The sequence below is a fragment of the Hemitrygon akajei genome, chromosome 7 (genome assembly GCF_048418815.1).
Source record: "Hemitrygon akajei chromosome 7, sHemAka1.3, whole genome shotgun sequence".
Taxonomy (NCBI): Eukaryota; Metazoa; Chordata; class Chondrichthyes; order Myliobatiformes; family Dasyatidae; genus Hemitrygon; species Hemitrygon akajei.
The window spans coordinates 72256713-72282252 of record NC_133130.1 but is presented as its reverse complement, the minus strand read 5'-3'; the positions used below and the strand labels follow the sequence as shown (position 1 = coordinate 72282252).

The 25540-nt window shown below is 38.8% G+C and overlaps 1 protein-coding gene across 4 annotated transcripts in view; it reads left to right on the top strand.

Annotated features, from left to right (window-relative positions):
• The window catches only part of wdpcp (WD repeat containing planar cell polarity effector), a 179791-nt gene that overhangs the window by 70828 nt on the left and 83423 nt on the right, over positions 1–25540 (top strand). For all 4 annotated transcript variants that reach the window (XM_073051201.1, XM_073051202.1, XM_073051199.1 and 1 more), the window contains 4 exons: positions 1139–1330; positions 15367–15976; positions 17988–18176; positions 24435–24558. In XM_073051201.1, the coding sequence (XP_072907302.1) occupies positions 1139–1330; positions 15367–15976; positions 17988–18176; positions 24435–24558 (1115 nt within the window). The remainder of the gene's footprint in view (positions 1–1138; positions 1331–15366; positions 15977–17987; positions 18177–24434; positions 24559–25540) is intronic.

Sequence of the window (25540 nt, the reverse complement as noted above, 5' to 3'; positions counted from 1 at the left end):
AGCATCAAAAGTTTGTCTACAATTTTTCTGATGTGTGTTCAAGGCGACAGAAAGCAATAATCTGACTGTGAATAGAGAGGACCTCTGACTGCATAAATGCAGCAAAGGATTTTCAGCATTAACCCTGTTATAATGGCCTGAGACAAGTGGTGAGATCAAATTTGGATGAGCACGATTATTTGGTAAATACAACACATAAATGCACAGGTTCTGAACACCGTGTGCACTCTGGCATTATCGCATTACTGGAATCCTTTGTTGCTTCCAAGACAGGAATATAAAAGCAATCTATCCTATAGTGAAACTAGCTCCAGAAGCATTTCCCTGATAAGGGGAACCCCTGCCCTTTATGAGTGCCTGGTCCAGTGGGCTTAGCTGTATGGTTAATCCTCAGAAAATGATTTGATTATTACTGACCAGAAATGGCAAAATGGTATTTTTTTTCTTGCTATCAAACTCTATTAATTCCTTAGGTAGGTTACAGGACAGTTTTTCATGTGACATACAGATGATTCACTGTTTGTATTTTAATAGTGTTCTCAACGTTTTTTTAGTGTAGGGAGAAGGGTAGGGAATAAAAGAGGAAGCAAAAATTATAATTTTAAATTATAATGTCACTATATTCTAACGCATATTATTTCCCAAGATTAGTAAAGCTGCTTTTATTTTTCTCCTTAATAATGCTGTCTTGGTGGATTTCAAATGGATTTTATATATTAAAAGTCATATTTTTCTAGAATAGGTGACACAGATTGTGAGTATCTTTCTCATCAAAGGTTAGTAAAACTTGGGCATAGATTTAGGGTAAGGGGCAAAGAGATTTAGATAAGATTTCAGCGGGACCTTTTGCAAACATTATCTGGAATGTCCTATTGGGAGCAGTGATGGAAGCAAAGTTGCTAAAAGAGGTGTATTGATAAGCATTTGAATCACCAGATGGAAGGAGGAATTAATACTGGTGGGTGCCTACTGATTGGTATGGTGTTTGTGGACCTGAAGGCCATTTCCGTGCCCTGACTTCTATGATTCAAATAAAATTAATCAAACTGAAATAAAATAAAAACTAAATTGTTTTGTGGAATATTTAACACAAATACAGGAAATTTGAATTTTTATGTTAATTTTCATCTGTTTGTAGATTTCTTACATTGATTTACCAGGGCCTAAAGGTTGCAGGGTTGAACGTCATTTGGCCATTAACTGTGTGCAAGATATGGTGATCTGCTGGTGGCAAATGGCTAATGGAGATGGTTGGCCCTGGTTTCCAATAGCCAATGAAAGTGACCGAGCTAATGTGGTATTGTTAAGCTGCATAAATGGCAAACTAGAGGTAAGGATTTTCACCTAATGTAATTACAGTGAATACATACATGCAATTTTAAAAAATCTCTGATGCAAAGTGTTGTTTTATGGAACTTTATATGGAAAATATTTTAAAAGCTTCTAAGTATTTCTTTCAACTTTAATCCCTAGTTTGATGACAGACTGACATCCCTGTAACTGAGGGATTGTTGCAAAGGCAGGAACCATCAAATAAGTGGATACCAATTAGAACTCAAAGGAGTAAAAATCTGTTTTCATACCCAAATCATGCCTGTACATTTTTGATTCTTTGATATTATATTTGGGACCCTGAAGATTAAATATGGCATAGAGTATAATTATTATTATTTCAAGATTATTCTATGTTGAAATTCCAAAAAGCTCCTCCGTACATTCCTAATTAAGGCAATATTTAATGTGTACTACTGTATAAAATCAAATGAGCTATTTTGATTAATACACCCTGAAATAAATCATTTCTTAATTTTGTTTGGGAATCCATAGACTTATATCTTTCAAGCATATTTATTCCTTTCTTGCTTTTTCAAACTGTAAGTTAAGCCAATTTTCTACTTGGAAACTATCATTTGAAATAATTACTTGCTCTGGTATGTAGTTTTCATGGATCTTCCTGCAATTGCCATGCAAAGCATGCATAAAATTGAAGTGCCTAAACAATTTGATAAATATTGTTGCTTTTGAGATACTTTTCTTGATTTAAACAAATTAATGTTTTGTATCAGTACAGGAAAATAATCATATTTGCCTTTTTTTTTGAACTAATGTACTTCAGATACAAACCCACTTATTCCTAGAATTCTATAATTTTAATTGTTTTTTTCCAGCATTTTAGAGTATGCACACTTTTATGCCTTCAGCTGCATTTGTTTTGATTCATACATCGAACTGTGCAGCACAGGAACAGGTCCTTCACCCACAATGTTGTGCAGAACTAATTAAACTAGTAACTAAACACCTAACTTAACTAGTCTCTGCTTACACAAGTCAATATCCCTCTATTCTCTGCATATCCATATGCTTATCTAAGCACGTTATAAAAACCTCAATCAAGTCTGACCTTGTGTGTCTTGTCAATGTGCTTGGTTTATTCACTAGTTTCTAATATATTTTACCTGATTGGGAATAATGTAATATCACAGGCAATCCACTGTGATTGCTGTTCAATTACTGTAGAAGTCCAAAGCACTCCACTACATGATTTACTAGGTACAGAGAGGATATTAGAATTACTCCCATCTGATGGGAACAAGGGAAGTTGACAAAAGTTTACACACTTCAAGACATTTGTTGTTTAGTTTGCACTAAGTTCCCACTTTTGTCATTCCAACCAGAGAAGCAAATTATTGGGTTGAGAAGGATCAGCATCTTACAAATGTAAAGAAATTTGGTCTCCTGTGCATTCTAGGATCCTGTTGCCATTATTCTGTGAATTTTTTTTAATGTTAAATCGATTACTTCTGTACTTTGAGTTTCTAAACTGAGGAGGCATAACCAAAGTTCAAGTGCAAGAGGTTTTAGATAGGGAGTTGTGGAATGTGCTTCTTGAGCTAGTGATGGAAGCAGATACCATGGGTATAACATTTATATTGAGATAGGGTGGAATAGCAAGCACTAATGATTATCTAATGTACAACTCAATAGGCTGGAAAATCAGGGAGATTGTTTATGTATCTTTAAATTTCCCAGCTGAAAATGAAAGCTTTGCTGTATGTAGGCACTTAAAAATAGCTTAAGCAAAACATTGGAGGAGGAAGTATCAAGATGGTCCATTGAGATGGACATTTAAGGTATCAGAAACTTCAGTTTTATTTTGGATGCAAAATAATTAACATCTGTTCAGCTTAAACATATGCAGAAGCAGGAATGGGCCGTTTGCACTTTATGTGTGCTCTGTCATATGCTCTGAAATGATTGTGACTAATCTTTCACTCGCACCAATTTTCCTGTACTAACCCACATCCTTTGATTCCCTCAATGTTAAGAGTTCTGTTTATATATGTCTTTAGTACAATGGTTAATCCTTCACAGCACTATCAACAGGGAAATTCAAAGATTTGTCCTTCTGGATGAACAAATTTATCCTCATCTCTTCTGAATTGCTGATACTTTACCTCAATAAACTTGTGGCGCCCTATCACAGGCCTCCTGAAAACACCAATATGCCACATGAATTGTGTGTTTTTAATCTATTCCACTCACTTACAACCTCAAAAAAATTCCAACAGATATGCCAAACATGGTTTCCTTTGATAATTAATAATAATTTATAGCACTTTCCCTCTCATGATATCCAGCTATCCTTGTTTATGCACTTGCTCCTTTCTTAAATAATGGGGCTAAATTTACTACCTTCCTATCTATAGGAACTATTCTTGAAATCTATGGAATTTTGAAAAGCAATGCAATCTACAGATTTATAATCACCCCCTTCAAAAACATTTGAATTCATATAATCAGTTCCTGAATATTTATCCTTGTTCTCATCATTTACATTTTTAATAGTATCTTGTGAACTAGTGATAATTTCTTCGTACTCTTTGTTTCAGAAGTGTAATCCTTCATTATTTCTGAGAGGTTTTCTTTGTTCTTCTTTGAAGTGACACAAAATTTGAGTTAATCTGGATCTTTTCATCTCTAATTGCCAATGAAACATCAACCATCTTGACTTCAGCACTTCTCTCTTCTATTCAAACCTTACTCCCTCTTAATGCACTTACCTCCTGTCTCTCTGCACCAATCCCAACATCACCATCAAGCCTGCAGACAAACAGAACGCTGCTGTAGTCTGGCAGACTAACCTCTACCTTGCTGAGGCCAGGCAGCAACTCTCAGATACTGTATCTCCTCTTACTTAGCCCTTAAAAAGGACCTCGCTCAGGACTATGAGGCCATTGTCCCCCTCACCATTACCAACCTCAGAGATCTCCCATCCACTGCCACCAACCTCATAACTCCCTTATCCCACACTGCTCGTTTCTACTTCCTACCCCAAGATCCTTGAACCTGACTGTCTGGGAAGGGCCATTGCTTCTGCTTGCTCCTGCCCCACTGAACCCGTGTTTGCAAATTGTGACTCCACTTTATCCCACCTGGTTCAGTCCCTTCCCACCTACATCCGCAGCCCTTCACATGCTGTCAGTCTCTCCAACAACTTTCCATTCCTTGGCCCTGACCACAGAATTTTCATTATGAATGTCCAGTCCCTCTGCACTTCTACTTCCCCATTAAGAAGGCCTTAAAGCTCTCCATTCCTTTCTCGACAACAAACCTAAACAGTTCCCCTCCACAGTTGTCTGGTGAAACTGGTCCCCACACTCAATAATTTGTCTTTGAGCTCCTCCCACTTTCTCCAAACTCAAGGCATCCAACGTTTTGTATGCATTATTCCGGATTTCCAGCATCTGCAGGATCACTTGTGTTTCTGAGTTTTTGGCTTAGCCTGTAGCAAATCCACATTACTTTTCCAAATATTTTCCTTTGACAAACCTAAGGAAGCTCTTGTGGTCTGTTTCTAGGTTTCTCACTAGACAACTCCATGTATTTCTTTTTCCTTTTCATACTCAGGCCACCTTTGCCGAACTCTGAAGTTTTAGCAATCCCATTTAATGCTTTTGGCAACATCATTAGGTCAATGGAAAAGCTTTGTACTGCTTTTTCCATTGTTTGCATAGCTGGACTGATTCTGATGAGTTTTTTTTGTCTTAAAGGGAAAGAGATGACTTGCAAGCTATGTACTAATTTAAAAAGAATTAGCTATTGCTTAGTTACTGTCAAAACTGCTTAAAATTTACCAGTCAAGATGTGTTTATGCTTTCACTGTTTGCTACATTAAAATTTGAAACCTGTTTTCAGATTGAACTTGATCACTATTAGTCTTCGCACAAAATTATATTATGAATAGTGTTCCTAATGGCACCTTAACAATAACATCATTAATTAATCCTTTATCATTGTTCAATGCGAGATCTAAAATTGTTCATTATCTTTGTTGGTTTCCTAGCATGCTGACCAAGAAAATTATCTTAAGAACACAGGATACTTCTGCCATTTAGTTTTCCACAAGTGATTTCAAGCATCTGTATTTGCGTAGCATTCTTTGAAATGCTCTGTTTCAGTTCTTGCTAATCCTTGGATGTTTTGTGTCATTTCTTCTGTTATCTTTGCAATGGCATCAGCAGAAAGGAGCTTATAGATAGTGGAGTACATATGATGATGCATCTTAAATGACAGAATCAGTTGTCTAAATCTGGTTTAATGATCCAGAGATCTGATTTACATTCCACCATAGCAGCTGTGGAGTTTCAATTAAGTTAATAGTCCAGATTTACAACTAGTCAATTTGTCTTGGACAAATTTGTCTTTACGATTGCAACACCTTGCTGAGCATTGATTGTCATAGGCCTTTTTCCCTTGTTTGGTGGATAGACAGGAGGTGAAGCAGCAGTGTTGCTTCTGTTGTAGCGAGGACTAGGTCTCAAGCCGTGGGCTTGTTTGCTGCTGCAGTCCAGGTGAGGAGATGCTGGAGGCAGTGTAGCATGGTGTCTGTGCTCGGTTGGGGCTGGCCTCTCCTGTTAGTGCTGCCCTCCAGTGTTGGATCAATGGACTTATAGGCTGGACTGCCATAAACCATCAATTTGCAGAACTTGTCGCTCAGGGTCTTAGACTGAAAATGTGTTTTCTTGTTTCTGTTCTTTTTTTCTCACTCAGTATTTTGAATGTGCGTGTATGTTTATTTGCACCTTGGCCCCAGAGGAACACTGTCTTGTTCAAAATTATAGGATTGTTGTTCAACCCACCTGGTTCATTCATGCTTATTAGTACAATAAATTTATCATCCTTACCTGGTCCAGCATACATGTGAGTCATTAAAGGTGTTCACTCTGAAATAGCCTAGAAAACCACTCAGTTATATCAACACACACAAAATGCTGGTAGAACACAGCAGACCAGGCAGCATCTATAAGGAGAAGCACTGTTGACGTTTTGGGCCGAGGTCTGACCTGACGAAGGGTCTCGGCCCGAAACGTCGACAGTGAGACCTGACGAAGGGTCTCGGCCTGAAACGTTGACAGTGGAGACCTGACGAAGGGTCTCGGCCCGAAACATCGATAGTGCTTCTCCTTATAGATGCTGCCTGGCCTGCTGTGTTCTACCAGCATTTTGTGTGTGTTGTTTGAATTTCCAGCATCTGCAGATTTCCTCGTGTTTGCCAGTTATATCATAATGATTATATAGAAATGGATGGCTCCACTTGCATCAACCTAGGTTCCTAATGCAGCCTGTATGATTATATAAAGGTTTAACTACCAGATGAGCAAGGCAAGGTCCTCCTCACAATCATCTGAGAAAAACTGTCTGACATACTACTCAAGCAACAATTTGAAATAGTCATCCAAACAGAATCATACCCGGCAGATAACACAGCCGTCTCCCCCTTTACAATTTATGAACACTTTCCATCTCACTAGAAGGACAGGCTCACTAGATGGATTAGCACAGTGCCTTACAGGAGGGAGGGAATAACCCAGCATGTCCTCAGTAGTGCCTGCTAATCCTATGAAGCTTGATGGCATCAGGTCAAAGATTACCACTGTTGACCCTTAACTGATGAATCAGTGCTACTATCTGTCCAAGCCCACTTGGCAGAAGCACTCCAAATAGCAAAGTCACAAAATCTGGGGACTTCAGTGTCAAAAGGTCAGCATGGAGGTGCCTAATGTAATGGCAGCAGTTTAGTAGAGATTCATATGTTGATAAAATAATAGAATTTTACAGCACAGAAACAGGGTCCTTTGGCCCACTGCATCCATGCCAAATGAGGTGCCAATATGCACTAATTCTATTTACCTGTGTTAGACCTGTATCACTCTGTGCTCTTGTCCAAATGCTTTTTCAACATGAACTACCTGATCAACAAAGCTCTGTCCTCCTCACAGTCGTCTGAAGATTACTCACAAGATTGGGAAAGATATTCACATACTAATTTGAACTTGTAATGAGCAACACTAGTCCAAATGCCTTTCCAACATTAACCTCCTCTGACAAGCTTATGCCAGGTAACCAGCACCCTCTGTGTGAAAAATGTATTATTCAGATCTTCTTTAAATTTCTCCCCCCCTGCTTAAACCCGTGTTCTTTAGTTCTAGACTCCTCTGCCCAGGGCAAATGACTCTATTCTATCTATAACTCACATAATTTTTTTATGAATCTCTGTAAGGCCACTCCCAGTCTTCCAAGAATAGAAATACAGACTAATCAATCTCCCCTTGTTACTATGATCATTAATTCTAGTCAATATCTGGGTGAATCTCTTCTCCATTCTCCCTATGGCTATCATACCCTCATTTTAGTTTGGTGACCAGAGCTGTATATAATATTCCAAATCTGTTCTGACTCAATGTTTTGTTCAGCTGCTGTATGATGTCCCAAATCTTTGATTCAACGTCCCAGTAGGGTACAAAATGCTGCCTTCACTGTCCTATTCACTTAGAGTTATAGAGAAGTACAGCACAGAAAGAGGTCCTTCGGTCCATCTAGTCCATGCTGAAACCATTTAAATTGCCTACGCCTAATGGCCTGTACCTGGGCCATAGCCCTCTATATCACCACGATCCATGTACCTATCCAAACTTCTCTTAAGAGTTACAATTGAGCTTGCGTGGACCACTTATGCTGGCAGCTCATTCCACACTCTTATGACCCTTAGCGGAAAAGTTTTCCCTCATGTTCCCCGTGAACTTTTCATCTTTCATCCCTAAGCCATGACATCTGATTGTACTCCCACCCAGCCTCAGTGGAAAAAGCTTGCTTGTATTTACTCTCATTTTCCCTTCATAATTTTGTATGGCTTTGTCAAATCTCCTCTCAATCTTCTACATTCTAAAGAATACAGTCCTAACCTATTCAGTCTTGCCTTGTAACTCAGGTCCTCCAGACCCGGCAACATCCTTGTAAATTTTCTCTGTAGTCTTGCAACTTTGTTTATATCTTTACTGTAGGTAGGTGACCAAAACTGCACACAATAATTAAAATTAGGCCTCACCAATGTTTTATACAACTTCAACATAATATCCCATCTTCTGTACTCAATACATTGATCTATGAAGGCCAATGTGCCAAACGTTTTCTTCCTTTTAACAAATTATGTACCTGAATTTCCAGATCCCTTTGTTCTACCACATTCTGCAGTGTTCTGCTATTCACTGTGTAAGACCTACCCTCGTTGATCCTACTGGAGTGCAAAACCTCGCACTTGTCTGCATTAAGTTCCATCTGCCATTTTTCCAGCTGAAGCAGCCATGATAGCTTTCTTGACTATCCACTACACCCCCAAACAAGAGAAAATCTACAGATGTTGGAAATTCGAGCAACACACACAAAATGCTGGAGGAACTCAGCAAGCCAGGCAACATCAGTGGAAAGAAAGTACAGTCCTGCCAAAGGGTCTCGACCCAAAACGTCAACTGTGCTTTTTTCCATAGATGTTGCCTGGCCTTGTGAGTTCCTCCAGCATTTTGTATGTGTTACACCTCCAGTCTTGGCATCATCTGCAAATTTGCTGATGCAGTTAATCACATTATCATCGTGATCATTGATGTACATGCCAAACAACAAAGGACCCAACACGAATCGCTGCAGCATGCCATGGATCACTGGCTTCATTCAGAGAGGCAACCCTCTATTATTGCTCTCTGGCTTCTCCCACAAAGCTAATATCTAATCCAGTTTACTACCTCATCCTGAATACCAAGTGACTGAACATCCTTGACCAGCCTCCTGTGCAGGACCTTGTCAAATGCCTTACTAAAGTCCAGGTAGATACATCTACTCCCTTGCCTTCATCCTCTTTCCCGGTAACTTCCCTGAAAAACACTAAAATTGGTTAGATATGATTTACCATGCACAAAGCCATGCTTACTATCCTTAGTCAGTGCATGTCTAACCAAATACATATATATCTAGTCCCTTAGAATACCTTCCAATAACTTAATCACAACTGATGTCAGACTCACTGGCCTATAATTTCCTGGTTTTTGTTTATGAATAGAATACCTCTCCTGTTTCTAAGGATGTTTTAAATATCTCTGCTAGGGCCCTGGCAATTTCTGCACTTGCCTCCCATTGGCCCTGGGGAATTATCCATCCTGATTTGCCTCAGGGTAGTAAACTCCTCCTCCTCTGTAATCTGTATAGGGTCTATAGCAGTGGTTCCCAACGTGGGACGTATGCCCCACAGGGGGGTAATTTGATTTTTAAGGGGGGCAATTCAAGAATGAGTTATTAACAGTGAATTTTTTCTAGTGAGTATGAGTGTGTGTGCGAGTAAATACATATGTGTATATACAGTATGCATACATAAAAATACTTGTGTGTATGTACATGTGTAATTGCGTATGTACTGTATATATAGTGTATCACCATCATTACAACCATCAAATGGCTTTCATAATTAAATTAATGAATTGACTGATGTAGGAAGGAACGAATGAACAAGTCCAAACGCGTAAGATACTCGTACGAGGTCGCGCCAATGCTGCTTTTTGCAGTAGCTTTCGGTTCTTGGTGGTGTGAAGGTGTGTACATTGCGTCATCTCTTTTAAACGGTGTATCTGTCTTTGTATGCTGTAGAAACGAATCGGCATTGTTTTATTTATTTATTATTATTATTATTTTAATATCACTTAATGTTCTTTTTTTTTACAATTTCTTAGTAATTTCTTCCTCAGAACTTTAACAGTCCTTTGGTTCTTTTATTTTTCTCTTTCATGAATGCCATGTTCTTTGGAAGCTTGTTTAAACCAAGTTAATGGTCTTTTAGGCTTCCTCCAGGTGAATAGGAGTTCACTTTTTGAATAATAAGAATTATATATCACCACAGGGGGCATCAGGATTTTAGAGGTGATTAGGTGGGGCATGGCCAAAAAAAGGTTGGGAACCACTGATCTATAGGGAGGTTGGTGTTGTCTTGCTTCACTTCTATAGACTCTGTATCTATCTCCCAAGTAAATACAGACACTTGTGTCATGACTTTAAGCCAGCCATGGACTTGCACCTCAGTGCCCCCCTGTCCACTAATGCTCCTAAGATCAGATTCAAATTCATTTATTTATCACAGGCTCATCAAAGCATACAGTGAAATGTGTCATTTGTATTAACAACCAGCACCATCTAAGGATAGCCAAGTATTGCCACACATTCCAGTGCCAACATAGCATGCTTACAACACTCGGCAGAACAATACAGAACTCACAAACAGCAAAACAGTAACAGCAAAACAAAGCCCTTTCCTCCTTCCCTGCCACACATCCACACAGAGAGTCCTGCAACCCCAGGACAGGCCTCTGTGCCTCTAGCAGACTCATTGTAATGGCTTCCAACTTCCCCAGTGGACCTCAGACACATAAGCCCAGGGCTTTGGCCATTGGCTTTTGACTTCCAGACTTCTGATCGAACTTCAGGCTTCAATCTTTGGTATTGACTCCAGGACTAGCCACTATGGTACCCTGAAGTCCAGGCCTTGAACTGTGGACTTGCTCATGATGGAACCTCGAATTGCTGACTCCCCAACAAAGGGGGGTTATTGTGCTCCACTGCTCACAATGACATCTTATCCCAGAATCCAGTGACATAGGGGAACTCGCCAACTTGGATCAGCCCTCATCCTCATTGGTTCTCACTCACAGCACTTACATAGAAACATAGAAAACCTACAGCACAATACAGGCCCTTCGGCCCACAGTTGTGCCGAACATATCCCTACCTTAGAAATTATTAGGCTTACCTATAGCTATCTATTTTTCTAAGCTCCATGTACCTATCCAAAAGTCTCTTAAAAGACCCTATCATATCTGCTTCCACTACCATTGCTGGCAGCCCATTCCACGCACTCACCACTCTCTTAAAAAAACTAACTCCTGACATCTCCTCTGTACCTACTCCCCAGCACCATAAACCTATGTCTTCTTATGGCAACCATTTCAGCCCTGGGAAAAAGCCTCTGACTATCCACACGATCAATGCCTCTCATCATCTTATACACCTCTATCAGGTCACCTCTCATCCTCCGTGACTCCAAGGAGAAAAGGCCAAGTTCACTCAACTTATCCTCATAAGACATGCTCCCCAATCCAGGCAACATCCTTGTAAATCTCCTCTGCATCCTTTCTATGGCTTTCACATCCTTCTTGTAGTGAGGCGACCAGAACTGAGCACAGTACTCCAAGTGGGGTCTGACGAGGGTCCTATATAACTGCAACGTTACCTCTCGGCTCCTAAATTCAATTCCACGATTGATGAAGGGCCAATACACCATATGCCTTCTTAACCACAGAGTAAACCTGCACAGCTGCTTTGAGCGTCCAATGGACTTGGACCCCAAGATCCTTCTGATCCTCCACACTGCCAAGAGTCTTACCATTAATACTATATTCTGCCGTCATATTTGACCTACCAAAATGAACTACCTCGCACTTATTTGGGTGGAACTCCATCTGCCACTTCTCAGCCCAGTTTTGCATCCTATCAATGTCCTGCTGTAACCTTTGACATTACACTATCCATGACACCCACAATCTTTGTGTCATCAGCAAACTTACTAACTCATCCCCCCACTTCCTCATCCAGGTCATTTATAAAAATCACTAAGAGTCAGGCTCCCAGAACAGATCCCTGAGGCACCCCACTGATCAACAACCTCCATGTAGAATATGACCACTTTACAACCACTCTTTGCCTTCTGTGGGCAAGCCAGTTCTGGATCCACAAAGCAATGTCCCCTTGGTTCCCAGGCCTCCTTACTTTCTCAATAAGCCTTGCATTATCAAATGCCTTGCTGAAATCCATATACACTAGATCTACTGCGCTTTCTTCATCAATGTCTTTAGTCATATCCTCAAAAAATTCAATCAGACTCGTAAGGCACGATCTGCCCTTGACAAAGCCATGCTGACTATTCCTAATCATATTATACCTCTCCAAATGTTTGTAAATCCTGCCTCTCAGGAACTTCTCCAACAACTTACCAACCACTGTTGTAAGACTCACTGGTCTATAATTTCCTGGGCTATCTCTACTCCCTTTCTTGAATAAAGGAACAACATCCGCAACCCTCCAATCCTCTGGAACCTCTCCCATCCCTATTGATGATACAAAGATCATTGCCAGAGGCTCAGCAATCTCCTCCCTCTGCTGTACCTCTGCTATTACCTCCAGTTCCATACACACTTTCCCACTGTCACACTTGATAGGTCCTATTCTTTCATGTCTTATCCTCTTGCTCTTCACATACTTGTAGATGCCTTGGGATTTTCCTTAATCCTGCCCGCCAAGGCCTTCTCATGGCCCCTTCTGGCTCTCCTAATTTCCTTCTTAAGCTGCTTCCTGTTAGCCTTATAATCTTTGCGATCTCTAACATTACCTAGCTCTCTGAACCTTTCGTAAGCTTTTCTTCTTGACTAGATTTATTACAGCCTTTGTACACCACGGTTCCTGTACCCTACCATAACTTCCCTGTCTCAGTGGAACATACCTACGTAGAACTCCACACAAATATCCCCTGAGCATTTGCCACGTTTCTTCCGTACCTTTCCCTGAGAACATCTGTTTCCAGTTTAAGCTTCCAATTTCCTGCCTGATAGCCTCATAATTCCCCTTCCTCCAATTAAACGCTTTTCTAACTTGTCTGTTCCTAGCTCTCTCCAATGCTATTGTAAAGGAGATAGAATTATGATCACTATCTCCAAAATGCTCTCCCACTGAGAGATCTGATACCTGACCAGGTTCATTTCCCAATACCAAATCAAGTACAGCCTCTCCTCTTGTTGGCTTATCTACATATTGTGTCAAGAAACCTCCCTGCACACACCTAACAAACTCCACCCCATCTAAACCCTTTGCTCTAGGGAGATGCCATTCGATATTTGGGAAATCAAAATCTCCCATCACAACAACTCTTATTATTACACCTTTCCAGGATCTGTTTACCTATCTGCTCCTCAATATCCCTGTTACTATTGGGCAGCCTATTAAAAACACCCAGTAATGTTATTGACTCCTTCCTGTTCATACCCTCCACCCACAGAGACTCAGTAGACAATCCCTCCATGGCGTCCACCTCTTCTGCAGCCGTGACACTATCTCTGATCAACAGTGCTTGTCAGACTGACAACAGTTGTCGTCCTTTATCACACATCCACATGGCATGCCTTCGAGCCAGGAGTGCAGTGCAGAAGTTTAGATTCTACCCTGCCCTCTAGCTCCTCCACATCCCTGTTCCTAAACCCAAACCTGACCTCTAACTCCCCTCTCTATCCCTAAAACCATGCCTACATATTTTAAGAAAAAAAACAACTAAATCTGAGCTATGACCTTAATGGAGACTGCAGTTCAGTGCCATCTTAACCGGAAGTCATGCCCTGCCATATGTTCTCCAGAATTTGACTTCCCCAACTGCATTACCTCACACCTGTCTGGATTAAGCACCATTTGCCACCAGTCCATCCAACTTTCCAGTTCATCTACATCCTGCAATTTATAGCCTGATGGTATGAACATTACGTTTTCCATTTTTAGGTCAGCCATGCCCCATGTGTTCCTTTTTCTCTCCTTCCAATCCACCCAGTTTCTCCTCCATCCTCTTCTTTCTGACCCACCTCCTCACCCTGCTCCCCTTGTTATACAGTTTCTCCCCCTCCCCTTGGTCCATCTACCTAATATCCCTCCCTTATCTTGTTTCATTTATCACCTTCCTTACTTATCAGTTAGTTAACAACCAATTAATACATTTATTCTCTATCATCAGCAAAGTGCTAAAAGGACTTTTTTGAAATTTCCATAAAGTAGCATTCACCATTTATGTAAAGCTTGGTTATCTCCAGGACCCTAGGTTTCAGACCTTCTCATAAACTTAATCCAAATATGGGCCAAAGAGCTGATTTCCAGAGGTAAGGACAGACTCTGTGAGCTATGGTGAGTTGAGGTCTTCATTCATTGTTTTTCTTTTGCTCTGTGCAATCCTGGATGAGTGGAGTGAGTCTTTTAGAGGCATTTAGAAATTTCTAGCCCTGATTTTAAACATGTAGTACCATAGTGGTTAAGTTCCTGAGCTGGAGACTCAGAGGCATCATTTCTATTTCCAACACAGCAGCCAAGGAATATTAATTCAATAAATGAACAAAATATAAGTATTTTGAATGAATGTACAAAATATAACTATTTGATAGATGGAAGGAATGGCCTTTGTGTTTAGCACTACCAGCTTTCACGCTGTCTGGAAAATTACTCTGGATGTCAAAAAGCCATTTTCATTTTTCCATCATTTGCCAAGATTATCTCATTTGAAGGAATCTTTGTCGTGTTGGTTTTTGGCGACTATTCCACCACCAACATCCCACCACTCATTCTGCTTATGTTTTTCGATTACAGCTTCTGAATAAGTAGAATTCTGATCAGTTTCTTTCCCTTCTGGCAACGGATACCTTATCAGCAGCAGGATTCACATTGCATTGTATGAGATTACCTTTAATAATGTTTGTGGATGGCACGGTAGCATATGGTTAGTGTAACACAATTACAGCAGCAGAGACTCAGTGGTCAGGGTTCAATTCCTTTGCTGTCTGTAAGGAGGTTGTACATTTTCCCTGTGACCATGTGGGTTTCCACAATCCAAACATGGATAGATTACTACGTTGCCAGCCCATGAGTGTAGTTGAGTAGTGTGAGCTCATTGGGCTGCAAGGGCCTATTACTGTGCTGTGTCTCTAAATAAATGAAAATAAATAATGTGGCTAAACTGCTATGAGGATTATGTAGCCAATGGGAAGCTGATCCACCATTATTTTGACAATATCAGGATAAATTGTGTATTGATATTTCAAACATCTTAAAATATTGTGCTTTGCTTTATAAACTTGAACTATTTAGTTTTTCCATGAATTTGAATGTGGGAATAGCATAGCAACTATTCAACTGTGATATTAATTATTTGCTTTATTTAATTTATACTCTGTTTCATTTTCGTTTCAGGTTTTAAGCTTTACACGCACAGAAGGTGATCCACTGGATGCTGGTTTTAGTATTAATCAACCAAATCAGGTCCATACAGTAGAATGCTCCGTCAATCCAGACAAAGAGCCAATGGCAGACAGCTGCATTTATGAATGTGCTCGGAATAAATTACAACGTGTGGCAGTCATTAGCATCCCACTGAGATCCAAAGCTACTTGCTGCAGCAGAAATATTACAGAAGACAAGCTTGTCCTCGGCTGTGAGGATTCTTCAGTGATTTTATATGATGCATATCGCAGAGTGACTCTGCTGGCTCATGCTGATTTTGTGCCTTCAATGATAGAATGGCATCCTGATGGTGCTGTAATTATAGTGGGGAGCTATCAAGGTGAAATTCAGTGTTATGACATGGCATTGTCACCAATAAAGATGCAGTTATTAGCAGAGGACATAAAACCTGTGAACAAACTTCAATTCAGCCAGTACTTTGCTGTAACAAGCAGAATGGTCCAAATTCAGTGGACAGTTCCTCAAGTTATTCCTCCAAACATTGATAACCTGATTGTGCACGATCTCCTCTTTCTAAGATTTGACAAAGGGCCTGTTGGAGTCCTTTATTTGAAATTAGGTGAGCACTTGCAACTTAATAATGCATTTGTAATATATCCTAAAGGAAAGCAATATTATAAATGGCTTAACTTATTTAGTTTACTAATTTGATTAATAATCACATCTGTGATTCATAATTTATCTTCCATTCTGTTGGCATTTCTAAATTTACAATACAAAGTATAATTGACCACAATATTTAGTATTTACAATTTGTGTAAAGAAGTTGGTATTGATTTGAATTAATATCAGGATCTGTATGAACAAATGTTAAGCAGTACAGTAAGGTAAAGTGTAAAATAACAGTTACTCAGTATGCATGTCAAGGTTACTGTTCATTTTCAGTCCATGCTATGTGGAAAATGTGTGAAAAAGAAATAATGGAAATCTTGATGATTTAAAGGTATTTACATAGTTATAAATTTTCAAACTTGAAAAAAACCCATTATTATATTATCCAAATGTCCTGCAAAAGTTTAGAAAAAATATACATAATCCTGCAACTGAGGAAACCATAATGATCATGCTGCCTCTTCCAGAGAACAATTGCAAAGAAGTGGAATTCACCTCCGGGTTTGGTTGTTCAGTCAAGAATTGTATTAAAATTTCAGGTGAAGTTGGATGGATGGATAAAGGGATAGGCAGTTTAGGTAATGTGATGCTCCTGGTACATAAAAATCAGTAGAATATTTGAGGACAATGAACACTCTATTGTGCTAGAGCATTGACATTTAAGATGCAAACAAGTCAATGTCAAAAGGAATGTTTCACAAATTTGATAGTTAAATTCACAGTATATGGTGATTTGGCAGGCTAACTGCAAATTTCAGATCTCAATGTAAATATGATTTCTGCAAAATGATTGCCAAAGGGCAAAACTCGTCAGGTGTGGAAAGGAGAAAATATATCTCAATTGAGTGTCCATCCTGTGTACAATGTTTAAAATATTTTAATAGTTTCACAATTAATTAAATACATAATACACAGAAACGAAAAACAATCTTTACGAACAACAGGATATCACAGTACAATTGAATCCCAAGAAACTTAAACTACACTTTTGCAATGCCTATACGGTTTGAACTTCTGAACAAAACATGAACAGGTCCAATTTACTCCATCCAATTATTCGGATGTACAAGAGTTGTATTGCCATCTTTCATTACTTTTAAATTCATTTTGAAAAAATTAACTTTTTTAATCAGGTTGCTCTGACTTTGCTTTGCCGAAGGCTGCAGTTTACAGCTGAATGGTGTTCAAACACACACTTAATTATAGTTGCATGTTTCTAGATGCTGCACATTAGAAAACTGATAAATCACCTGGTTACCTGTGAGGCATACTGCTTCCTCTAGATGTCTGCATAGTTTTCTCTGCCCTCCCCAGTGTTTTGGCTCATGCCTGTTTCCAAGAAATGTGCAGATTTTACTTCATTTTGCAAGCATGATTCATTTTACTTTTATTGCCAGCAGGCTTCACATGAGGATTTACAGTTTAGCTGCTAATTGCCTGCTTGTAATTTTAATTGGACTGCTTCCCTGGGCACTGTTCTTAAATCAATTAGGCAATGAGTTGTCTGTCACTTCATTCTCCCCTTGTCAGTCAGTCATTTGGAAGCTCACCACCCACAAAAGGTGAACACCAGGAATGACATCCACAATCAGCAACTCTCACACTTGAGGTTACCAGTACGCAATTGTTTTAAATGTTTTAGATAACGTAACTACAGAACTTTTCTGCAGACTTTTTGCATTGTTATGTCATATCTAACTGAGAATCATGCACCAGTGAATATTGTTCTTCTGTACAGTTGCAAGGTTACCAATGTGCTGATTAGTTACCCTTTGTTACTAAGATCAAATGAATTTTCAGCATCACTAGACTTCTAAATAATTTACACTGTTAGTGATCTCATTGTTAAGAGACTGGCTAACATTTGACCAGATCCAGTAGTATTTAACTTAACAGTTTTCTTCAATTTAACATTATGTATTGAAATTACTGAGTGGTGAATTTCCTTCCTGTGACAGGTGTCTTATCGAAACCACAGCTGGGTCCCACTGAACTTATTTGCCAATATATTCGTTATGAACAAATTGAGGAAGCTATTAACGTTTTGCTTGGCATGAATTGGAACACTGCGGGCCTACAGTGCTACAATTGTCTCATTGCTATTGTGGATCATCTCCTTAAACAGAAACTAACATCAGAAAGAGAATGTAAGAATGCACGAGATGATAATTTAATCATTGGAAAATGCTGCTATTAATTCTGTTGTTTGGTTTCTCTTTGCATAAAATAAGATTTGTCTCTGTTTTGATAGAGATTACCTAGTCCTCATAGTACTGTCTGGAGACTTTCATTCTATAAATCTAAGTGACTTGACCTGAGAAATGGCAATATTCCTACCACTTTTCACAGAATCATAAAACAGGGAGGAATGAAACCATGGAGGGATTTGAACACAAAAATAATATTTTAAAAACTGAAACATTTCCAGATCAAGAGCTGACTCAAGTCTTGATATTGCACAACTACAGCAGAGGTATTCTCAATTATGTGGCAGTGCAATTAGCAGTGTATTTATTATAGTGTATGATCTGAAGATAGACCCTGTTGGAAGGCTGGAAAGTGACTGGGATGTGTGATTGAAGGGAGCACAAGAGAAAGAGGATTAGTAATGAGGAGAGGTGTTGCACTGAAAGGTAGCTCAGCTTTTGGCTCCTCAGATAATTTTTTTTTTACAAAACTTGCCTTTTGAATGTGAATTTGTTGATTGAGTACTGCTTTGGAAGATAGCAATGGGGCAGTTATGTGTCCTAAGTGGGTGTTTGGGGAAATAGAAATTGTTGGGGGGGGGGGGGGAGAATGGTAAGCAGCACCCTAACCTGAGGCATAAGACTTGATTGACCATTAGTAGAGCAGGCACTTCCAAAAAAAAGGATGAGGTACTGGAGCATAGAAAGGACCATAACTCTGCAGGCAGTGGGCACTCATTATCACAATGCATCTGAAACTCGGCAATCTCATCCAACCTTACCAATCGAACAGACGTTACTAAGGATGCATAAATTAGCTACCAGCATGCCAACAGTTCCCCTTGACTTGTAGCACGGAACAAGTTCATGCAATTTAACAGTTGATAAATCAAGTACACCTTCTCAACTTCCTCTACAGATCTATTGAAAACAGGTCGCACGCACAGCAATGCAGTGCTGGCAGGAACCAAATGGAGAAATGGAGCCAATCCTGTCAACTCTGAGGATTCCTCTAGATGTGTTCAATGTGACCTCGGCTTCATATGTGCGGTCAAGAACCATCTGTGGGGATTATAAGACTTTACGTGATTGGTCAATCGTGCTAACTAGAATAGTATAAAAGTAGCTTGCCAAACACCAGTTCTATCCTGACTAACATTCCAGCTCTATACCAAAGCCATGAAACCATCATGATTGCAGGAACACTTCCGTAAAAGACACCCTCTGGTATTTCTTCATTCCAGAAGATGAAAGAAGCGTTTGAAAAGTGTTGCACACTCAAGTCATTTGCCAAGAAAGCTAAAAATAACGTTGACAGTGGTTTCATTGCTTCTTATAACATTTCCAAAGTGATACCAAAGTGTGGAAAATCTCATACAATTGGTGAAAGATTAATGCTGAATTAGAAGTGCTCACCATTGTTCTCAAAATTGATACCAGTATTTTAAAATCAATTCCTCTCAGTAATGACTCTGTAGCTCGTCATATTGACAAAATGAGTGAAGGCATTGAGTATCAAATATGCACAGAGCTACAAAAAACAGAATTTGGGATATAACTGGATGAGTCAACTGTGTGAGACAGTGAGGCATTGCTAATAGCATATGTACAGTTTATCAAAAATGGAAAAGTTCATGAAGTGATTCCCTTTGGTTAAAAACAATTATCAATGGAGAATCAATCTATGATGAGCTCAAAATGTCTATAAGGGATAAAAATATTCTGATAAGGAACATGATTTGTTGTGCAACAAATGGAGTACCGTTTATGACAGGTTGTCATGCTGGTTTAGTGTCATTTATTAAAAAGGAATTCTGTCTGTTTGCAACCCATTGTGTAACTCATCATCAACATCTCACAGCCAAAAACCTCAGCCAAAGACTTTTTTTCAAGCATGACTCTTGTAATATCTGCTATCAACAAAATTAAAGCTCGTCCATTAAATAGCACAATATTTTGCCAGCTATGCCAAGATAACGATGAAGAGTTTGAATGCTTGCTTCTTCACACTGAAGTTTGTTGGCTGTCAAAAGGTGGCTGCTTAAAATGTTTCTTTGATCTTTTTGGCACTGGTTCAATTTTTGCTCAAAGTTGATAAGAGCTTGGGAAACAAGATTGAACTTCTACTTGGAGATGTGGCACACCTAGCCGATCTGTATGACAAAATGAACATTCTAAATATAAAACTGCCAGGTGAGAATTTCAATATAATCCAGGAAAAAAGTACAGTGTCCACTTATGTTGGAAAATTGGAAATACGTAAGTGAAACATTGGGAGAAGAATGTTCTCACAGTTTCCCTGCGTGGAAAGTTTGGCACTCTTTTTCACAGACAGTGATTTGCAAAGATACTGCTTACACTGCAGTCATTGGAGAAGGATTTTCAGAATTGATTCAAGAATTTGAACAATCTGGAAATTCCGGATTGAGTAATCAACCCATTTCCTTGCAAGGTGGAAAAACAGGAAGAGAGCTTGCAAGCAGAAATTACCGAAATTCAGAATAATGAAGAAGCAAAAATGTTTTTCAAAAATGTCAGCCTTTGTGGTATGTGGCTACAATGTCATTACAAAGTTTCCTGGTTGTTGGAAGAGAGCCAAACTGTTCTTCATTGCATTTCCATCCTCCTATCTTGTTGAACAAGGCTTCAGTGCAGCGAACTGCATACTCACAAAAAACAGAAACTGCTTAGACATTATTACGTTTGGGGACTTAAGGCTTTTGCTGTCACAACTTGAACCAGATATTTCAACTGTTACTAAAAACCATCAAGCTCAAGGATCACATCAACACGTGCAACAAGCTGGAGGAACTCAGCAGGTCAGGTAGCATCCGTGGAAACGAGCGGTCAACGTTTTGGGCCGAGACCCTTTGTCAGGACCCAAGTCACGTCTCGGCCGGAAACGTTGACTGTTCATTTCCATGGATGCTGCCCGACCTGCTGAGTTCTTCCAGTTTGTTGTACATGTTGCTTTGACCCCAGCATCTGCAGTGTACTTTGTGTCAAGGATCACATTGATATCTAAAGCGTTGTACATTTATACAGTATTACACAGTATTTATACATAAATACTGTATAAACTATGCTTAAAGACAAATAAAAATTTAAAGCAGAATCATTTTCCTCCTGTTAGCATATTGTAGACATGTTGGGGGTGTCAAAAAATATATTGTGTCTAAGAAGGGCATTGGCAAGTATTTAGTAGGGGTGTTGGGTTAAAAAAGGTTGGAAAACACTGGGATAGACTTCAGTTCTCTATGGTATAGATGAATGACAAGTGATCTTTTAAAGGCATACAAAATTCTTAAGTGTGCTCAACAGGGTAGATGCTGGTGATGCAAGGGGGAAAGGATGTCAAGATTTCACTGGATAAAGAAATGTATTTTATACTGTGGTCATTAACTTAAATAATGGGTTTGGAGTGAGATCATGAAATATGTTATTACTCAGAAAGTAATGAATATTTGGAGTCCTGTCCCTCAAAACACTTTGGAGGCTTGTTCATTGTTTGCAGAAGTTGATGGATTAGAGAATTTAACACATAGGGAAGAACAATGCTGTTGAGGTAGAAAACCAATCAAGTTCTCATTGAATGGCCATTGTTATGTGAGCAAGTTTTTTCAAATGTGGCGATAGAACAGTCCAAGCTCCTTCAACATTTGAAGAGAATACACTGATTAAGCAAACAAGAACTTGGCTTATTTTCAGCCACTTCGCAAAAATTTTCAGAAGCAGAAAATATTTCAAAACATGTTTGCTAGAACTTCACAACAAAACAGTGATGGTTTATGTCCTTCATACAATATTTCATTGCTCATTGCTAAATCTAGAAAACTCTGGACAATTGGAGAAGAACTGATTCAGCAGGCAGAAGGGAGTTTCTGAGTACAGTTTTGCATGTCACCAGAGCAAATAATTAAAGCCATTCTACTCAGCGACAACTCTGTTTAAAGATGAATTGAATCAATGTCTGAGAATGTGGAAGACACATTGTGCAACAGAATTTGCTCTGCAGTTGGAAGAGTGAATTTTGTCAGCCAACAAATCTTTGCTTCTTTGTTATGTTCACTTCATAAAAGGTGAAAACATAGTTCAAGAGTCGTTATTTGCAAAGAGACTAGAAACGGATATGAAGAGGAAGTCAATATTTTGGATTGTTGAGCAATTTTTCAAAGAGAAGGATACTCCACTCATCAACATTGTTGCTTGTGCAACAGATGGAGCATCATTAATGACTGGACACCACCATGGGTTATATTACGTTCTTGAAAAAAGCTTTATTTACTATTCATAGTGTAATTCACAGACAATATCTTGTCACAAAATACCTAAGTGATCGGCTGCACAAATCATTAAGTACTGTTATCACAGCAGTAAATAAAATCAAGTCCTATGCTCTCCATTCTCGACTATGGTTAGAGCTTTGTATTGAGAAAGATGAACAGTTTGAAAGTTTGTTGTTGCACACAGACACCAGGTGGCTCTCAAAAGAAGCTGCCTGGGATGCATTTATGAATTCTTGTAAACTGAAAAAAAATCTTTGAAGACTTGGAAGACTTAATTCAGTAATCAGCTCAAGAATATTAGACATGACATTGCTGATCTTTCAGAATTATTCACAAAATTTACTGAAATCAGTCTTCATTTGCAAGGAAATTATGTGAATCTTACCTAAATCAAATCATTTGTTACCATATCTCTGTCCAAGTTATTTAAGTACAGCATTGGTTGTCACAACCTTTTCCAATTTCCAAGCTTCTTTGAGATGGAAGAGAAAGAAAGAATACTGGATGATGATCTTCAGTTATTCTGTGCCCACCTGGGCGGGCTGCATAAAGACATCAGAGATTTCAGGATATTCTCTTGATCCAAATTACAGATTGGTTAATAAATCTATTTCTGAACACTTGTGATGAGAAATTAGCAGGGAAGGTAGAGGAAGAATAGATCCCACTACAAAATTACCTCTGGTGCAGAGGTTCAAAAAATTGTATCAGGACTTTTGGTTGCAGAAACAAATTTCTGAGCACTATCCTGCACTATGGAAAAAGATCAAGATGTTCTTTATTGCCTTTACAGCATCATTTTTAGTGGAGCAAGGTTTCAGTGCAGTCGCCCAACTTCTTTCAATGAAATAGGCTGCAAATTACTGAACATGGGATCTGAGACATTCAGCCTGATGTTGAGAAGCTAATATCACAACACCAAGCCCATCCATCTCATTGAAAGATGAAAAAACAACAAAGCAGTGAATAGTTGGACAATAAATGTATGATCTAAAATTGTTGATGAAAATTGTTTCTACTATAATTAAATAAATTATTTTATTTGTATATTTAAATAGATTTGAATATTTTTGCAATTATTTGTCACTGCTTTGAATCTGCAGTTTTCATTTTCTTTCACTATGCATCATAAATCAAAATTTTTCATAGTTTTTATGTAATGGCCAGAAAGGGAGGAGATGTGTTCTGAGAACTAAGGGGATGGTAACCTAAAAATGTTTGGGAACTGCTGTCATAGCTGATCTATGCTGGCCTCAAATCTTCTGTGCCAATTCCACGGAACCCTGAATGCAGAATCAAAATGTCCTTATCAGAACATGTCCTTCTGCCAGTTTTCATATTATTGGCAAGCAAATACAAAAAGAAAGAAATAATAATGAATATTTAGGTAATAATATATGGAGAACATGAGATGAAGGGTCCTTGAGAGTGAGTCCATTGGTTGTGGGAACATTTCAATGATGGGGCAAGTGTATTTGAGTGAAGTTATCCCCTTTGGTACAAGAGCCTGATGGTTTAGGGGTAACAGCTGTTCCTCAACTTGGTGGTATAAGTCCTGAGGCTCCTATGCTCTCTTCTAGATGACAGCAGTGAGGAGAGAGCATGACCTAGGTGGTGGGGGTCCCTGATAATAGATGCTGCTTTCCTGCAACAGTGCTTTCTGCAGGTGTGCTCAATGGTGGGGAAGACTTTATCCGTGATGGACTGGGCCATAATCCACTACCTTTTGTAGGCTTTTCTATTCAAGGATATTGGTGTTTCCATAACAAGCTATGATACATCATACATCTGTAGAATTTGTTGAATTTATCAATATACTTTAATAATATTTAATTGAGCTTTTATCTTGTGTATGTGGGTTTTAAGCCCAAAATCAATGCAACAATTTGACTTCTTGCTACGTTCCTTTTAAGATGAGGTGTTAATTTTGCAGCACAACTTGAGGCAGCTCTTGGAACATTTTATGCCCCCACAAGACCTTTATCTGACACAACTGTGTTAGAATACAGGGATCCAATCAGCCAATATGCAAGACGCTTCTTTCATCATTTACTCAGGTGAGTGATGATGGCATATCCTTACTAAGTGTGCTTTATTTTTATTTTCACAAATATTGTACAGTTTATAGAAAATTTAATGTATCCTTCATGTTTGTGTAGAAATAGATTGTTTTACCTGGTCTATGCTGGTCTTTGTACTCCACAAGACCCTACATTATTTAACCCTTTCAGCATAATTTTCTATTTCCTGCTTCCTTGTACATTGTTTTATATGATTCACCTCAACTACTTTCAACCATATGTGGGAATTTTATTGTTTACTTGGCCTTTCAGTCCACAGATTCCCAACTAGATAGCAGCCTGGCCTTTGCCTTTCCCTTTAGCAGTTACAAAGTGAGTTTCAGTTTGTACTGATGTTTTTAAATATCAGAAGTTCAACACACACAATGTATTTACTATTTGTTCATTCTATGGTGTAATTTTTATACTTATGAATTTAGTAAATCTAAAATTAATAGTGAGAAATTCAATCACATTATTTGTTTAGTTTTTTTTTCAGGGTTTTCCAATTGATTCTTTCCCCAAATCATTTTATATCATTTCAGGATTTTAACTTGGCACTTTCAGGTGTCAGTCATCCTTTCACACCACCATAATTTATAGCTTGAGGATAAAGCAATGTGTGAAATAGCATGTGGTAGTAGCTTACTGTAAAGTGCTGATTAACCAGCATATTAGCTGCTCAAAACATCCCACTGCAAATACTAAAAGATAGTCTATTCCTTAAGAGTAAGAATGGCTTTAAAAAATGCTGTGTAATTTGTCAAAAATAAATACTTTATGTGCTTGCTCTTTGTAACAAGTGACAGTGTTCACAGCATTTAAGTATCAGGCAATGACCATCTTTCAGAGAGAGTCCAGTCACTTTTTCTTGATATTCAGTTGCACTGCCATCAGAGAATCCTCCACTATTAACATACTGATGAGTCATTGTTCACAGAAATTTAATTGTAACAGATACATGAATACTGACTAATCA